Source organism: Balaenoptera musculus, chromosome 9 (assembly GCF_009873245.2).
Source record: "Balaenoptera musculus isolate JJ_BM4_2016_0621 chromosome 9, mBalMus1.pri.v3, whole genome shotgun sequence".
NCBI classification, from domain to species: domain Eukaryota; kingdom Metazoa; phylum Chordata; class Mammalia; order Artiodactyla; family Balaenopteridae; genus Balaenoptera; species Balaenoptera musculus.
The window spans coordinates 65,428,983-65,448,927 of record NC_045793.1 but is presented as its reverse complement, the minus strand read 5'-3'; the positions used below and the strand labels follow the sequence as shown (position 1 = coordinate 65,448,927).

Below are 19,945 nucleotides of genomic sequence, written 5' to 3'. Positions count from 1 at the left end.
TAACACTACTCATGTAATGGAAGAGACACACATGCCAAACTTTTATTTAAAATGGTCTTAGGTTGGTAGAGCTCCCAGGCACCTGGTAATAACTCTGACCTCAAAGAATTTTCAATGAGAAATAGGCTAACAACCTGATAGAAAAGCTGAATAAGACTTGCACACACATATCCTAGAAGAGGAAATACAACTGACCAAAAATATACAAATACATGCTCTAAGTCATCTAAGTGTTGAGGGAAATGCAAAATAAAATGTCCATGTACTATTTCACATGGATCACACTGGAAAGCATTAAAACATTGGACAAAATATGTTTGGGAGCAAAACTTATACCACTTATTCATTACTGGTATAAGTGTAAACTGGTTTGGAGAATATTGGAATTACCTAGCAAAACTGAAGATGCAGATATCCTATAACTAAGCAAATCCATGCCTTGCTATATACCCTATCTCCCTGTTACCATGCTGCAGGAGACATTTAGAGAGATATTTAAAAATGAGTTGTTTATAAAAGTAAAAAGATGGAAACAACAAAACTGCCAAACTATATAAAAGATAAATTAATTATGATCTATTGTTTCAATAAAAAACTACATACTAGTGAAAACAAATGAACGACAATTACACAGATCAGCGTGTGTGAATCAAATCAAGATAATGTTGGTCAAAGTATCAAATAACAGGAAAAAAGTCTGACTCCATTTATACAAAGTTCAAACCCTGAAAAACTATGTATTATTTATGAATACATATATACATACATATCAATACGTATTAAAAAAGGAATGAATGAGAAGTACAAAGTTGAGAAACGAGGTGACCTCTGGGCTAGATGGATGGTGAAGTGAGTACTGAGGAATTCAAAGGTGACTTCAAAGGCTTTGGTAATATTCTGTTTTTGAAGTGGGTTTGTGAACACAATGGGCCTTCATTATTATTATGCTTTATGTTGAATATAAAAACTGTACATTCTCATGTATGATTGGTATATTTCATAATATAAAATAAACTTTTAAGAATAACCAATAGCAATACACATGTTTCTTTCATTGGCTACTGAGTATATGTTTACCCTTTGTCTTTCTCACCCCTTAAATTTTGACCTCAGAATTTTGTAATGGTTATGATACCTAGGGAATAATTACCGTGTTTCTTATTGGAATCTTCTTGGGTTCTGGAGGCATATCCTGTGGAACAAATTTCACTGGTTCCTTAATCTGCCTCCTTGATCGTTTGGTCCCATCTGGTAAGGTTTCCATGGCCATGTCTGCTTCCATGTCACTGCTCCCTGCCTGGTCACATTCTGAACACTGCCTACATAAAGAAAAAAATATAAGTTCATACATTTATTTTTACCTTCCAGCATTAGCTATGTTTTCTATAAATACAAAATTCAGGTATATGTTTAGAATATATGAAGATATGCACAGGAACATGTGACCATAGGGTATACAACGACTATACATACAGAAAAGCACATACATTCCTGTAAGAGAAACAACAGTAAGTATAATGCATCAAGCAATTCCATGTATCCCTAATAAGTATAATAAAAACACATGTAATACTGCCACATGTTTAAGTGAACCAACATAAGAGGCCCAGTTCTGATTAAAAAGATAGTTTCCATTAGGAAATCATGATTTTTCCTTAAGCGACATACACTGAGACACCAGAAAATCAAAGTCATTCATTGACCCTGACTCTACGTCTTGTCACAGCTATAATATCCTTGAATCTTAATTAACGGCAAGCTGTGCTGAATATACCAACGAAGGAAGTTCTGTAAAAACAGACTCTAAGAAGTGCTGAACAAAAATAAATGGATCATTTTGGTGTTGGCCTATACTACGTATAAAAGAAAAAATATAAATTTATTTATGAAAAGAATGTATTAAAGTAGCATTTTTAGGGCTGCCCTGGTGGCACAGTGGTTAAGAACCCGCCTGCCAATGCAGGGGACAAGGGTTCGAGCCCTGGTCAGGGAAGATCCCACATGCCACAGAGCAGCTAGGCCTGTGCGCTACAACTACTGAGCCTGCAAGCCACAGCCACCGAGCCCGTGTGCCACAACTACCGAAGCCCGCACACCTCAAGCCCGTGATCCAAAACAAGAGAAGCCATCGCAATGAGAAGCCAGCGCACCGCAACTACGAGCAGCCCCCGCTCGCGGCAACTAGAGAAAGCCCGTGCGCAGCAACGAAGACCCAACGCAGCCAAAAATAAATAAGTTAATTAATTAATTTTAAAAAGTAGAATTTTTAAAAATATGGGGGGAAGATGGCAGAACAGAAAGCAATAGGAATCTGCATCTCAACCTAGACAACAATTACATTAGCAGAATCTGTCTGACTTATCTATTTTGGAACTCTGGAGTCTACTGAAGGCTTGCAACTTCCAGGGAAAGACTGGCACAGGTAAATTACAGTTAATTTTGGTCAATTTCAGCTCTTAGTACAGTAGCAGCTACCTATCCCCCATCCTAAGCCACATGGCATACAGCTGTGCACATGTTCCTGCAGCAGCATGTCACAGCTTTTAGGAGCCAGGTTGGACAAAATGAACCCTGTCCTCCAAATATTGGGGATCTGTGCTCTGATCACTGATTGCTGCTTCTCATCACATGATGGCAGACAAAGAGGTGGGTGACCCCTCCTATTATTGCAAACCCCACCCGTTGTTCTAAAGTGACTTCCAGCACTTAGAAGACTGGTACCCTTTACCCTCCACCTTCATTTTTCTTTTTCCCCTTTTGGGAACCAGACATTAAAGACTAGGACCTTCAAAAGAAAAGGCATATATGGGAAAAAATTTTAAATGACCACACTTGCCCAGGGAAAGGCAAGACAGAAAAGACATGAGAAAATCATAAGTTTACACTTCAGGCTGTTACCCAGCACAAAGACAGCCCGCTACAATAAAAACAAACAAACAAATAAATAACAAAACATAGCAAGCCCTGCGGATGGAGGAGAACCTCATTTCCAGGAAAATGGACATCTCATTTCCATTATTTCCATTGTTTCCCCTGTGTTTCTCATTTTGTAACTATAACCTTTGTCAGTACATTCTCCAACTTCTCATGCTCATTCTCACCCCCACCAAAAGTAATACATTTAGGTGACAAAGAAACTTGCTTTAGAGCACTCAGATAATAGAAATGTTATGCTCTGAAAACCACAAAACACTGAACAACTCAGAAAAATCTAAACAAAATGTAACTGCCAAAGCAGAAATTTATCTATTCCTATTTCAAGACAACTGCCACATGATACCTGCAGTACAAAAAGCCAACACAGATGAAAACACTACCTGCAACTCTTTCAGCAATCTGTTAAACTCTACAGTCCTCATCTTTTTTGTTTTGTTTTTTTTTGACATGGACCATTTCTAAAGTCTTTATTGAATTTGTTACAATATTGCTTTTGTTTTATGTTTTGGTTTTTTGGCCTCAAGGCATGTGGGATCTTAGCTCCCTGACCAGGGATCGAACCCGCCCCTGCATTGGAAGGCGAAGTCTTAACCACTGGACCGCCAGGGAAGTCCCTATAGTCCTCATCTTATAATTAGCCTTTAAGATATGAAAAAGCATCTCTGCTACATTAACTGGTACACAAGATCCTAAAAAATAATAACTGAGGATAAAGCCATGGCCTGTCCAATTCCATGGAATTACATATATTTGGGGGAAAGTCATAATTATCTTTCATAATATCAAAACACATACCTGGCTTCTTTTAGTAATCCACTAAAAAATAAATTAATTAATAAAAAAATAGAAAAAAATAATCCACTAAGCTGCTATTATCTATGAATTTAGCTAAACTCACCTTAATCCTGTATATTTTTACTTAATATATTCTATTAGGGAAGAGAATCTATAACATCTATAATTCCTATGCATAGTACTAAAGATAACCTTATGTAATCAAAAAATTCCATTAATTAAAAATGGATTTTTAAAGTATAAATAATGAAAATTCAGGTAAGGAATTTATGACAAAGCACTACCTTCATACTGAAATACTAAGAGATTTTCCTCAATTTGCTGTACCTTCTTGATCCCCAGCACCCTACACTACAACTTATGTTCAGAATAATTACCTAAGGAGGTTTTAAAAATCTTAATTACTAAAGAAAAATAATTTTTATTGTATAATGCTAAAACAAGGAAGAATACTAATTTAATCTATAGAATATTTAATTTGCATAAGGAAAAGAAAAAAGATTTTATGAATTTTTAAACATAATAAATCCAGTAACACTCTATTTCCCAAATATTATAAATAATTTATGATTTACTTTTTTTTCCTTTATAAATTACCTCTTTCGGTCTTCAAAGATTTCATACCATAGTTTTTTTTTTCTTATTTCTAAGTCTTTTCCCATGCTTTCCCCACTTTTTAGAGGGAAATCTTCAAAGGTGCCTATAGAAAACTACATCAGGGAAATACAAATCAAAACTACAATGAGATATCACCTCAAACCTGTTAGAATGACTGTCATAAAAAAGACAAGGGATAACAAGTGCTGCTGAGGATATGGAAAAAAGGGAAACCTCATGCACTGCTGGGAATGTAAACTGGTACAGCCACTCTGAAAAGCAATGTGGAGATCCCTCAAAAAATTAAAAATGGAACTATCGTATGAGACAGCAATTCCACTTCTGGGTATTTATCCAAAGCAAATGAAATCACTATCTTGAAAAGATATCTGCACTCCCATGTTCACTGCATCATTATTTACAATAGCCAAGGCATGGAAACAACCTGTGTCCATCAACAGATAAACAGATAAAGAAAATGTGGTCTATATATACAATAGAGTATTATTCAGCCATAAAAAAGAAGAAAATCCTGGCATTTGCAACAACATGGATGGACCTTGAGGACGTTATGTTAAATGAGATAAGTCAAAGGCAAATACTGTATAATCTCACTTATATGTGAAATATTAAAAACAAAAACAAACTCACAGAGAATGGACAGGTGGTTGCCAGAGGCAAGTGGAGGGGGTGGGCAAAATGGGTAAAGGTGGTCTAAAGGGACAGACTTCCAGTTACAAAATAAATAAGTCCTGAGATGTAATGTACAGCATGGTGACTACAGTTAATACTACTACACTGTATGTTTGAAAGTTGCTAACAAAGTAGATCTTAAAAGTTCTCATCACAAGAAAAAAAAATTTGTTTGGTGATGGATGTCAACTAAACTTACTGTGGTAATTACTTCACAATATATCTATATCAAATCATTATGTTGTACACCTAAAACTAATAAAATGTTAAATGTCAATTATATCTCAATTAAAAAAAAAAGAGTTAATGGGAGAAAGGGAAGACAAATTATGAAGACAAACATGGGGAAAAACTACCTGCAAAATTCTTCATAGAAGGGTTTGTGCTACATATTTTCTTTTTGTCGTTAAAGAATAAATAAAAGTATATCCAGAGAATAAAAGGATAAAAGAAAAAATGATTTTATGAATTTTTAAACGTAATAAATCTAGTAACACTCTATTTCCCAAATATTATAAATACTTTATGATTTACTTTGTTTTCCTTTACAAATTACCTCTTTCAGTCTTCAAAGATTTCACACCACAGTTTTTTTCATGGATGGACCTTGTGGACATTATGCTGAGTAATATTTTTTAAGTAATATTACTCAATTCTCTGTCAAGTAATACTCTTCATAATATTCTTTAAATAATTAGAAAATGCAAGACAAATTCTGATCAGATGGGTGGTGGAAACATAAGATTAGTACCCCAAAATTAAAATAAGTATTTACTATTTGAACTACTCTAACGAATCAAACCCTTACTATTTATTTATACCTTACCAGGCTTGTCTTAGAAAGAATGTAAGGTAGTGTTCAAAATTATATATTTTAAAAAACAAACCAAGATAACATAAACTAAAAGTGAAACAAAATACATTTCAAACACTGGGAGTAGGTACAAACAAAACAGAGCCTAGATTACACCTTTACTAGTCCCTCTACCCCCTGCCAAATGCCTCACCCACCTAATATTCTTCTTCATCTGATTTACCCATCTCTAATCTAACCTAAGAAGTCTTTGGGTTTTCCCCTCTCCTCCTCCTGGGCAGCTCAGCATTACTGGAGAAAAATCAATTAATCACACTTACTAAACAAATTCACTGAACATTCTTGCTATATAGCCTCAGCAAGTCAGTTATCTCTGATTTTTTTCCCACAGTACCCGGTGCAAACTATTCCCTCTCTTCTCAAGCCCCCATTATCATCCCAGGTCCTTTCCCTCTCAACAGACTACTTCTATTTCACTGAACAGTCTATCTAACATGAACTCACTCAAGTTCCCTATTCTCTGCCAATAATTACTTCTGTAGTTTTATCCATCTCTTCTTTCCTGTCACATATCTTAACTCAGTCCAGCATAGCGCTGTGAACTATTGTGGAATGGACCAAATAGAAAGCATCCAGATCTAGAACTAGTATCTTCAGGAAAGCGGTGTTGATATTGGAAGAAAGAGCTGGATAGCAGTTGCTTAGAATAGTCTATCGAGCAGAATATGGTATTTGAGAAGTAAAGCAACATACTGCATAGTAACTCTAGCTGGCAGCAAACATAAGGGGGATATAGCAGTAAGGGTGTTAACACAGGCTTGCATAGCATAAAGACAGCAAAAGCAGAAACTGGTGACATCAGAAATGTATACCAGTGGGCTCTGTAGAAATTTAAGCCCCAAACTAGGGCTTAGTCATGAAATAAGGATCCAGTAACAGGACCTCTTTCCCTAAGTAAAAGACTGAAAACTAAGGTAGAGATTAAAGCAGAAATTAGGCAATGGTGTGATGGTAAATATGGGCAAAAGTCCTAATTTGTAGCTTTTGCCAATTTCTGTGGTAGGAATACTCCTACCTGTGGTCAATTTCAAGCTATCATACACAAAATGGGGAAAAGATGTAGTAGCACACCATTACACAGCTTTTCTAACATATATATACAATAGATTTAAACAAACTAAAAAGCATAGTTAATGGTAAAGTATGTAGGAGGTGAAGTTTTTTTTTAGTATTTATTATCTTTAATATAATTTCAAAAATAAACTGGAAATGTTAAAAAGCAAAAAGTAAAAACTGCCTCCCACATTTGAGAGCACTGAAGAAAAAAATATTCTCCAAAAATTACTCCAAAAGTAATACATCCAATTAATTGCTAAGCAAAGCTAAGTTGATTTTAGAGGCTAAAGGAAATTTGATCACTAGAAGCTACAAGATAGTGAAGACTTCACTTTGCTGCAATATTAGCTTCTACTTTTACTTTAAAACATTGCAACTAACGCATAGAACCCTAAGAAGTTTAGGTTCTCTGGGGGGAGCTTTCACTAAAACATCCTAGGCTATGCACTTTCATCTGATATTCTTCCAGAAACTCTTACACACTGGAAAACAAAGCTCTGCAAGCACAGTGGGATTAAACAAATTAATAACCTCATTTAAGAAGAGAAATGCATATCTCTACTTCCAAGATCATGACAAAGCTCCCTGGCCCTGGAGACTACCAAACTGGCTTTCAATTTAGAAACCCACATAGGATGTTTATTAACACTGCTGGCATTCTAATAAGCGACAGCAAGTTTCTCTTAAATTCTGGTTTCAAAAGCACACACGTATCAAAAGTAATACATTCCACTATATTTGAAAAAGAGTTGATCAGTATGACTGGCTCAAGACAAACTGATAAAAGAACACTATGAAAAAGCAATCATGTGAAAATGGTGAAAGAATGTGAGCTTCTTAATAAAATGAACAGAGGTAGGTTTAGGAAATAAAACAATGAGGTCAGAAAACTTGCTTTAATGTGTTTGAAGAATACACACCTTTTTGTATAGATTACCATTTAAAAATCTGGGGCCCAGTCTTTTCTAAAACTAGAATTTGTATAAAGTTTGTATAATAAGAATAGTCAAGTTCATTCCAAAGCTTTCCGTGGCCTATATTCTTCCTGTATGGAATCAATCTATTAGAATTTGAACATCCGTCTCTTCCTTGGACTAAAATTAAGAATAAAACTTATAAATATCATAAGCTTTTATCAAACATCTGTAGTGATTCAACATGCCTAAGTTAATGAAAAAAATAATTCAGAAACATATGTCAAATGTTTCTAGATTTGCAAAGAATGGCTGAACTTAAATATACAACTAGCACAAATGACAAGTACCAGAAGTAAAGCCTTAGGTGACACTAATTTAGAAATAAAATACTAAATTACAAATAAAAGCATGAATATGGAGGCAAATTCTTGATAAATTCATTCAATTTCAAAACAAAATTAAAGCATTTAAAAAAATGTATAATAAAGCAAGAGAATTATAAACACATTAAACAGAATTCATGCTTTAAGAAACTATTGCTACGATACCAAAATAGCCTCAATTAACTTAAAATTCATTTATCAAAAAACTGCTACATCTTTATTCATATAATGCTATAATAAATATTTATGTCTGAAATGTTCTCACCACAAAAAACTGGTAACTATGTGAGGTGATGACTATGCTAATTAGCTTGATTGTGGTGATTATTTCATAATGTATACATATATATATCAAATCATTAAGTTGTAAACCTTAAAACTACACAATTTTTTTTTTTAACATCTTTATTGGAGTATAATTGCTTTACAATGGTGTGTCAGTTTCTGCTTTATAACAAGGTGAACCAGCTATACATATACGTATGTCCCCATATCTCTTCCCTCTTGCATCTCTCTCCCTCCCACCCTCCCTATCCCACCTCTCTAGGTGGTCACAAAGCACCGAGCTGATCTCCCTGTGCTATGCAGTTGCTTCCCACTAGCTATCTACTTTACATTTGGTAGCGTATATATGTCCATGCCGCTCTCTCACTTTGTCACAGCTTACCCTCCCCCCCCCATATCCTCACGTCCATTCTCTAGTAAGTCTGTGTCTTTATTCCCGTCTTGCCCCTAGGTTCTTCATGACCATTTTTTTTTCTTAGATTCCATATATATGTGTTAGCATACGGTATTTGTTTTTCTCTTTCTGACTTAATTCACTCTGTATCACAGACTCTAGGTCCATCCACCTCACTACAAATAACTCAATTTCGTTTCTTTTTATGGCTGAGTAATATTCCATTGTATATATGTGCCACATCTTCTTTATCCATTCATCCGATGATGGACACTTAGGTTGCTTCCATGTCCTGGCTATTGTAAATAGAGCTGCAATGAACATTTTGGTACATGACTCTTTTTGAATTATGGTTTTCTCAGGGTATATGCCCAGTAGTGGGATTGCTGGGTCATATGATAGTTCTATTTTTAGTTTTTTAAGGAACCTCCATACTGTTCTCCATAGTGGCTGTATCAATTTACATTCCCACCAACAGTGCAAGAGGGTTCCCTTTTCTCCACACCCTCTCCAGCATTTATTGTTTGTAGATTTTTTGATGATGGCCATTCTGACCGGTGTGATGATATCTCATTGTAGTTTTGATTTGCATTTCTCTAATGATTAATGATGTTGAGCATTCTTTCATGTGTTTGTTGGCAATCTGTATATCTTCTTTGGAGAAATGTCTATTTAGGTCTTCTGCCCATTTTTGGATTGGGTTGTTTGTTTTTTAGATATTGAGCTGCATGAGCTGCTTGTATATTTTGGGGATTAATCCCTTGTCAGTTGATTCGTTTGCAAATGTCTTCTCCCATTCTGAGGGTTGTCTTTTCATCTTGTTTATGGTTTCCTTTGCTGTGCAAAAGCTTTTAAGTTTCATTAGGTCCCATTTGTTTATTTTTAAAACTACACAATTTTTAACTGTCAATTATATCTCAATAAAATTGGAAAAAATTATAAAAATATCAATTAAAAACTTACTGAAAACTTTATATGAAGCAATATGATATAACACTTACACTGTTGAAACTAAGAGCAAAGCAGTTCTAACATCTAAATCCTCTCCATTTTACTTACCAATAACTGTTTTTGGTCTTTCTTGGCATCCTTGTAAGAGGAGGGTCCAGACATCCAAGATGGTAATGGAGTTTACAGGTATCACACAATAAAAGAAGATGCTGATCATGGTTCTTCTTACAAATTCCACAGCTTTGAATAAAGGCAGCAAATAAAGGATTAGAATAATAATCATCATAGTGAACAGTTAACTTATAGCATATTTTTAAAATTTCAAAATTTTACCATATTAACTTTTCTTTTATTGAAATCAAATATTTTTTCGTAACATGTCTTTTTATAATGTCAATAACTATTAGTTCTATATACTTTTGAGAATGTAGAAAAATAGCCTGGATCTAGTATAAATTTAAATATTGCTGGTGTCATACTTTTCAGAGAAGGGCATATGTTAGATACTTATGTTAACGTTGTCTTTATCTTAATTTTAATTATCACTTTAAAACCCATTTAACATTAGACCAATTTTTTTCTAGAAACAAATTATTAAACAAAAAAACTTTCAATTTTCTACCTCTCTAAAACTACAAAGGAAGTTACTTTACAAACAAAATTCAGTTTATTTTCTACCATTAATTATAAATCTTTCAAAGAACCTTCAACATGTAAATAAGCTACATATATAAGTCTCTTTACAAAATCAGACTTTGAGTCTTAAAAATATACCAATTGATTATTTATTATAAAGAATGGGAAGTTTTACTACTGTTGTTACTGTTATGTTACATTATGTTATTTATTTACTATATGGACCATTTTTAAAGTCTTTATTGAATTTGTTACAATATTGCTTCCAGGTTTTTTTTGTTTTTTTTTTTTTATGTTTTGGTTTTTTGGCCACGAGATATGTGGGATCTTCGCTCCCCGACAAGGGATCGAACCCACACCCCTTGTGTTGGAAGGCGAAGTCTTAACCACTGGACCACCAGGAAAGTCCCTGTTACTGTTATTTTAGATTTTTGTTTGTTCTTAAGAAATCCAACTTTTCTTGTGCAAAAGGACAAGTTAACTACTCCTGAGAGCACAAACACCATGACCTAAAAATCTAGGGTATATTTATATTAAGAATGTGAAGGTTGAGGAAAAAGTTGTTGAGAACCTAAAAGAGCCATATATATACAGAAACAGCAATGATGTTTGAATTTTTAAATAATCCTAGAAAAAAAGATCACATACACACATATACAACAATGACAACAACGACCAGTACTGGGTCTCAAAGTGGCTCAGAGTAAAAATGGAAAATTACTTAAAAGTATATTCTGAAATAAAAATGAACTGTAGTGATAAAAAGTCAGGAGCATAAGTGATATGCCTGATGGTTCCAAATGAACCAATTTTATTTGGAAAAGCTAGACTGAGAATGTGCTAGTCTTCATAAAGTACACTAAAACACTAGTGGGCTTCCACAGTTCAAGGAAGTTATCTGCTATTACCTATGGAGAGAGCCTCCAACCAAGAAGAGAAAGTAATTATAGAGACGGATATTGTTGCTATTGCTGCTATTTCTGAGAAAGGAAGAGGTTGTGGGGAGAATATTTATAAATTTACATAAGCATATATACTTGTGTACGTGAATAATAGATTTGTGTACGTATACACACACACAAACATATACTAGCATCTTCTAGACTTTTCTCAATTAATATCATCAGTTACATGGAAAAAATAGTGAGATCCAAACCTACTGAAGTATGGAAAGAAGTCTTAATAACTATGTAAAATTGCTATAATGGTGAATACTGTAAAATACTGAGCCAGGAACAAAAATATTTGGGAGAATGAAATTATTACAACTGAGCCAAGAGAGAAAAAAATGTAGACAGATTCAAATCTAAAACTTATCTTCATTATCCACCACTGTGCAAAGGCAGTAGTTCAAGCTATATTATAATACCCATCACTACCTAAAAACACATGTAAACCTCTAAAACGCATTCAAGTAAAATAAAATATAAATGCCCATTTATCTAACATATCATTTAAACTATTTAAGAAAATAATCATCTACATTATTTAAAGTCACTTTCCAATTCCCCAAAGAGGACAGTTCATTTCCATGGAACATATGCACACATAGCCCCAGTTACTTAAAGGATACAAAGAGTGATTTAGCTTGTCATTAAAAGAGGAGCAAAATCTCTTCTATCATCATTCAATCTGGAAAGCATCTTTGATGGTTTTAATAAAATGAACTTCAAATGCATTTAACTTAAATTCCAATATAAACATAACTTATTCGCTAATATCTGAAGCATCTCGTTACTAAAAAATATTAGTTTAAAAATACACAAGGGCTTCCCTGGGGGCGCAGTGGTTAAGAACCCGCCTGCCAATGCAGGGGACATGGGTTCAAGCCCTGGTCAGGGAGGACCCCACATGCCGCGGAGCAGCTAGGCCCGTGTACCACAGCTACTGAGCCTGCGCTCTAGAGCCTGCGAGCCAAAACTACTGAGCCCATGTGCCACAACTACTGAAGCCTGCACACCTAAAGCCCGTGCTCCTCAACAAGAGAGGTCACCGCAATGAGAGGCCCACGCGCAGCAGCCAAGACCCAATGCAGCCAAAAATAAATAATATTTTTAAAAATGAAAAAAAAAATACACAATATTAATCTATCATAATTTCATTACTTGCCTATAAAGTACTGCAGGAAGAGTAGATGTCTTTTGTGTGCCTCCTTCTTTTTTACTTGGTTTTCTCTCCTTGGGTGCTCGCAAAATTGCCGGTATGTTCAACTTCTATTGATTTGAACAAATGCAGTTTATTTTGTTTTAAAGAAAAAATATAAAGCAACTTTCCTCTATGCACCGCTCAAGTCAACTAATATGCTAGGATTGTGAGGGGGAAATCTTTTACAAGCTTTTACGTTGGCAAAAAGGACTAAAATGAGTTTTTGTCTCAGTCACTGCCGCTAGAAGCCTATAATAACATACTTTCATCGATTTTCAGTGGACCACTAAAACATTATGAAAATTAAAATTCTACTTTAGCTTTAAAAATGAAAGACAAGGACAAGAATTTAAGAACTTAAAAAAAAAAAAGTACACTTGACAAAAAGAATATTGAGGCCGTTTATTTTCCTCAACATCCCAGCTACACTGGTGCTCCAAAGGTTAATTAGAAAAATTATCTTATTGGACCAAACTCTCCACAAAGCGAAGTAGATTCTCTTTGGGTTTCTACTAATCAGTAGTATGCTGGCTTCCTAGACAGCAACCATCTATCAAAGTCATTTCTCAGTGGCCCGGTGGGCTGGCATCTGTTTAACCAACTGGAAAAAAGTGTCCTGCAAGTGGTACAAATGAATTCTACTTCTGCTGTGTATTTTACATTTGCACAAGGAAATGCATGCGCTTCTGTTACAAGTGATTTAATAAATGAAAATGCTCTTTTATAGTAGATAATGTTTTATACTAAATAGGAAATTCTTATGAGACAAACTTGCAAACCAAGCCAAAAGATAATGCTAGCTTGCCAAATAAACTAATAATAGGCTTGCATTCAATATATTAACTTATCTAAATATAAAATATAAAACACCATAATCTTCCAAAAATTCATCAACAACCTAACAATAGAAAAAAAGGTCAATTCTCCATATGCGACTATTCATTCTCACCTTTTATATTATGTTATTCATTATAAAATATAAGCCACATACACCTTGTTCACAAAAGCAGCATCTTCAAAGCCAGCATGGCACAATACATATCAGTATGCATTACCTTCTAAAATAATATGTCTACACAAATTGTTTAATGAATTTGACTCTTTGTAAACCTTTAAAACAAGTACAATGAAAAATATCTGTTCTTTGAAAACCTTCCTTCACAAACAAAACTATTTTCATAGTGAAAGGACCACAGTGAGTCTCCATCATCCTTAAAAAAATAACTGAAATTATTCAAATGAATTCTTAATTTAAGAATTATGTACACAGTACCAAAAAAAAAGCATTCAAAGAAATCCATTTGGCAATGATTCTTCTTTTCAATACCAAGAACTATAAAAGGCTAAATATGTTCAAGGATAAAGTTAATTTTTTTCATAACTACAATAATAGCTACTGAAGGAGAAAAACTACACTTTAACATTAAAGTTTCAAAAATCATTTCTTACACAGTTCAAAACCAAATCAACATGAAAATAAATCTCTCCAGTTTTCCGTTTAAATTTTACACACTCCCCGGTCCAAAATAAAAAAAAAAAAAGAACTAATTATAGCACAAGAACAGGACAGAAGAAATGTGGCAAGGAATCTAAAACCCCTACATCAGAGGCGGAAGAATATGGTAGAAGTAACTCATGCTTCAAATCTTAGCTTCATCACAAACGACAGGTCAATCAGTTAGAGCAAATGAAAAAATCTGCAAACAAGATAGCTGTTAAAACAACCAAATTAAGCTACACGTTCTCAGTAGGCAGCTTCCAAAGCTCTAGATGTACTTCAGGCAGGAATCATTATCCCAGAGGATTAGTTGGCCCTGATTAAACAGAATTCTTTAGTTAGTGAAGCGACAGTTGTATTAGAGTTCTGATCTTTGAAATCATATAGAGAGCAAGAAGAGAAAGAGATAGCAATTGGAAAGAAACTAACCTGCCCTGTGATTCTGCCTAGTAAGGCCCATATTCCTTGTCCTTCACTTCGAAGTTTTCCATTCAGGTTTTGTAGTTCTTCTAAAGATTCACACAGCTACAATGTAAATAATTCAAATTAGTAAACCATTAAAATACACAGTAAAATATGTGAAAATGTAAATAATTTATTAATAAATGTCCAAAAATATCTATATTTATAGTCCATATATTTTTAACACATTCAAATACAATACACTGAAAAATGAGGGTCTCCAATTACTTAAGCAGCACCAACAAAATGTAAGCATTTTGTTTTATGTTACCATTTTTACTAATGATAATAATGATGCCTACATTTATATATTCTATTGTAGTTTACTATATAATTTCAGAAACATTCTGCTAATTAATCCTTATGAGTCTATCAAGATGCACTCCCACCATTTTCCCAATGAGAAAACTAAGCATCACCAGGTTTTCGTGACTTAGCCAAAATCATAAGACAAGCAAGAATCCTTAGGTCTTTTGAATTGAATCCCAGTACTCTTTTCAATACAGTGTGGCTGATTATTGGAAATTTACTTCCCACAAATTTTTTTATCACTTAAAATATTATTTATCAATAAGTCAATCTTGGTTTTATATGCTCGTGCTACTTATTACCTAACATTTAGTCACAACTTGCTTTTATATATTTCTTTTTGATCTTCCTCATCTTTAGAATGAAGGGGTAGAAGGGAAATTTAAATTAGGAGTTTCTTTTTTTTTTTTAATCAAAAGTAACAAACAATTCAAGAAAAAAACAGTAATTTCAAAATAGGTTTTAAAGTTTTCTACAACTAAGAAAGAGAAGTTCCACAATACAGTGGTTAGGAATAAGGAATGGAGTCAGACTGCTGGGCCTCAAACTCCAACTCTGTGTCTTGACTACCTGTGTGAGCCTGCGCAAATTACTTCCTCTGTTTAGGACTCAGTTTACTCTGAAAATGGGAGCAGTAATCCTAAGCTATATTATAAAGCTGAAATGAGAATTAAATGAGTTAATACAAGTAAAAGTGCTCAAAATTGTGCCTGGCACATAGAAAGTACTCAGTAAGTGTTAGTGATGGTAATGAAAATAATGAGGGGTCGGAATTGTAGGCAAGTTGTAAAAACTCCAGAGGAATTTCAAAATAAAACATAAATAAAAATGTTATAAAATCACAAAAGAAATCATCAATAAGATGTAATATATTATGTTGTTTGTTTTATAGCCAACTTACCTTATTATATTCCACATGAAGCTTTTCTTGTTCATTCTCTAATTTATCCTTTATATTCTTTTGTTCAGCCATATTTTCTTGAATTTGAATCATGCGCATATTTCTCTCTATTTAAATTAAATATCCAATTTCACTTTAGTAGAAAATAAAAGCTGATATACAAAATACACAAAGGAAGAAGCTAGCCATAGGGATGATCACATGGATAAATCTACATTATTCAAAACACTTTTAACTCTATTCACAAATTAACTTAGCATTTTACAACAACCCACAACTTATTAGGAAAATAAACATGCATTTACTTGATATATGTAACATTGCTAGTAAATTTCTAAAAATTGACAGCATATCAAAATCTCCATCGGCAAATTGTCATCAATGAAAATGTGCATGCATCAGTGTCTATACTGACCAAAATAATAATTCACAAAATCAGCAGTGAGAGCAGGTTGCTTATGTTTTCTCCTTCCATCCACACTAGAACTAGTATCTGAATTGTCCACTGGGAAGATATCTGTACTGATCCCCATTAGTTCTGCTTTCCGCATAAGTTTACGAATGGCCGAAGCACTGCTAGTGAGTGGTCTGGGCAATTTTTCCCTTGGAACCCAGGCCTGGGGTCTGGTGGATCGAGCTAGTTCTGCTTTGGCACGATATTGCTGAAGCCGGGCATTGATCCTTGCCTATAAAAGAAATGTATACAAATTTTAAAAGATATTAAAATGGAACATACTCCTTATGATTTTTACTTCCACATTTAGAAAAAGTAAAGATAACCAGAATTTCACATATCAAGGCAAATTATATCTATCCACAGTCCTTAAGGTATACTGTATAATTCTTGGGTTATAATAAACCAGGTCTACCCCTAGTAACAACTGTCCTAGTCTATGATCAGAATTGTCAAAAACTAACATGATTAAGCTGAAGTTTCTCTTCTCAACTAGCCTTGCACTAGTCTCCATAAATGTACTTAATTTACATAAAAATACATTTTATATGATGGGTAAACTAATCAAATTCTTTGCATAAAAGAACATTAGAACAGACTGAAAAAAGATGTGGTCAACATATTGCACTGATAGAATAATTTCCTCTAAGCCACATTCTTTAATGTACTGGAAGCATGCTTTACAAATGACTGCTTTGTTGACTAGGTGACAAGTAATATATTCAACCACAAACTACACTCACCATTTACCTTAATGACAATCCACTTCCTAGGTAACTAACCAGATTTCACAATTATACTTCACATGTCATTGGCAAACACACATGAGATCTGAAATTTATAACCTTGATTTTTTTTTTTTGTTTTGGCCATGCTGCGTGGCTTGTGGGATCTTAGTTCCCAGACCAGGGATCAAACCCGGGCCCTCAGCGGTGAGAACGCAGAGTTCTAACCACTGGACCGCCAGGGAATTCCCTGAAATCTATAACCTTGAAAGAAAAAAACATGAGTTTTGGCATGAATCCCATCCATACCTGTGCTTCTGGTGATAGCTGCTTCTCTCTCTCTTGTAAAGACATTTTACAATAGGATTGTAGAGCCAAGTAGTTTTTTCTCTTCCACTTTCTGTCTAACCTATCTGCATGTTGCTTACAATAAGCAAAAAATGGATCTGCTATATCCTATATCAGAAAACAGGGGGGAAAAAGTAAACATTTTTACTTCAAAGGGTCATAAAAAAACGATAATAGATAATATTTCCTTTTTGAAGAATATCCTACAGTGTTGGTTATTCCTAAAATAAATTACAGAAGTAATTTTTATACATAATGATAAAAATTGTTGCTTTAGAAACTTAATCCTATATATCAAGTTCAAATTAGCAATTTTTTTCTTTAAAGGGCCTTGTGGATTTAAAAATACTGAAATCAAATCTTAGGTATTACCATTTAGTTATATTTGTTACCTAAACAAATAATCACTGTTTAAAACAAATAAGATTTCAATAATCTTAGGTAGAAACCATCATTAAATATTAAAGTTATGCATACATAGATTAATATTATAAAACAACAGTATATCTAGAAAATACAGGACTAGCCAACACAGATAAGTAGGGCACTTCTAATTGACTAGAAATGCACATGCAGATTCTACCTGGGACAAAAATGGATTAAGAAGGCCAGGCCTTGTCAATAAAACACTTTAGATATTCCCTTTAACTCTTCATGAAACCCTAAAACCTCAGATGGAAACACAGCTCGCTCACAGTCATATTTTATGGTGCTACCTTAATGGGTACATTTTTTATTCATAAATAGTAGGGTACCAAAAATAAAAGAAATCTACTATCAAAAATAGAAATAAATTGTAAATATGTAGCCAGAAAAAGTAATGTGCAATGTGATTGCCAGCAAAGTAACAGGCAGTTCATTCTTTAGGTCTGTCCCAAAGAGAAAAATAAAGATAAGCTATCCATATAGGTTTTTATCTAAGTTATGTTAAAGGGTCTCTTAGTAAGGTGGGGTTTTACAGCCCAAAGAGAAATGATGACACTAAGAAAAGAAGAAACAAATGAGAAAGTACAAAAACAGAAATCATCGTAATAATAAAACTAAAGTGTCCTTGACATTAAAAAAAAAGCATATGATCCAATTCTGTAGTGTGATATCCAAAGATGTCACAATATAGCACTGTGAACACTGTGATCACAGAATTTGGAAATATAAAAACCTGGAGATAAATCCTGGCTCCACCATTTACTGATTTTTGTGGCTCCAAACAAGTTGCTAAACATCTCTGGGTCTCTGTTAACTCACTAGTAAAACAGATTTAATAACAACTACTTCATATAGGTACACAATACAAAAACATGGGCAGGAGATTGCATTAAAATGCACGCACACACACACCGTTGCTTTCTCACAACATACTCTACATCCTGGTCACAGAATAGGCTAATGGAAATAAAGAACACATTGAACCGTAGTCAAAATGATCTGGAGAACTATTATACTGTTTTAAAGTAGTAGGTAAGGTTGAAATTGACTTATCAGAGATAGGATTCATGCTTGCATAGATGAGTTAAGCATTAGGACCTAGACTGTGACTTGCTAAAAAGACCAGTCATCTCTGGTCAAAAAGATATCTGAAAGGGACTAGGTAGCCCAAGTAATTCTTTTTGTTGTTTTCATTATTTGGGATTGGGGGACAATAAACCCTAAGTCTAAGGCTAGAATGACCAAGGGATTAACCTTGTTTAGACAGTGGAACAGATATACCAAGCAAATATTAACTGTGACAGAAACCAGTCTTCTAATATCTATCCTCCCCTTCTTCTCCTTAGTACTAGAATCTTCTGAGTTTCTACTGGGTACTTGACGACCTTGCTAGAAAATCTCTGCTCCAGACTCTCAGCATCTGGATATGGCCATGTGATAAGTTCCAGCCAATGAGGTTTGTGAAATTTCCTAACCATACCCTTGAAAGGAAACTGCCTACTCTTAACCTTTTCTTCCTTCCTTCCAATGGGGTGGAACCCAGTCAAGGTGTGATAAACCATCTCTGACCATGTAAGAAAGTGCAACAGACTAAGAGAAGATGAAGCAACAAGTAAGAAGGCACCTGGGGGCTTCCTTGGTGGCGCAGTGGTTGAGAATCTGCCTGCCAATGCAGGGGACACGGGTTCGGGCCCTGGTCTGGGAAGATCCCACATGCCACGGAGCAACTAGGCCCATGAGCCACAACTACTGAGCCTGCACGTCTGGAGCCTGTGCTCCGCAACAAGAGAGGCCGCGACAGTGAGAGGCCCGTGCACCGCGATGAAGAGTGGCCCCCGCTCGCCGCAACTAGAGAAAGCCCTCGCACAGAAACGAAGACCCAACACAGCCAAAAATAAATAAATAAATAAATAATTAAAAACTTTAAAAAAAAAAAAGAAGGCACCTGGTCCCTGGAACCAAATTCCCCCAATATCAAATCAGTCTGGAATGTAGAAAGAATTCAACTTCTTCTTTGTTTAAGTCACTGGCTATTTGGTTTTGTTAAACCATTCAAAATAGTGTCCTAATTAATGCATTGGTTGACCTGGAATATCCCTTCAACTTGCCTAGAGAAACTTTCAAGATCCTACTCCCAATGGAAAACAGAAAGGGAAAAA

At 34.5% G+C, this 19,945-nt stretch overlaps 1 protein-coding gene across 11 annotated transcripts in view; it reads right to left on the bottom strand.

The window, feature by feature from the left end:
* The window catches only part of PHF14 (PHD finger protein 14), a 199,166-nt gene that overhangs the window by 126,579 nt on the left and 52,642 nt on the right, over positions 1-19,945 (bottom strand). For all 11 annotated transcript variants that reach the window (XR_005021223.1, XR_005021221.1, XR_005021222.1 and 8 more), the window contains exons 8-14: positions 17,322-17,468; positions 16,249-16,519; positions 15,834-15,940; positions 14,591-14,686; positions 12,628-12,731; positions 9,991-10,122; positions 1,151-1,319 (exon numbers count right to left, since the gene is read on the bottom strand). Coding sequence is in view for 8 of the 11 variants with exons in the window: in XM_036863497.1 (XP_036719392.1) it covers positions 1,151-1,319; positions 9,991-10,122; positions 12,628-12,731; positions 14,591-14,686; positions 15,834-15,940; positions 16,249-16,519; positions 17,322-17,468 (1,026 nt within the window). In the remaining 3 variants the exon portion in view is untranslated. The remainder of the gene's footprint in view (positions 1-1,150; positions 1,320-9,990; positions 10,123-12,627; positions 12,732-14,590; positions 14,687-15,833; positions 15,941-16,248; positions 16,520-17,321; positions 17,469-19,945) is intronic.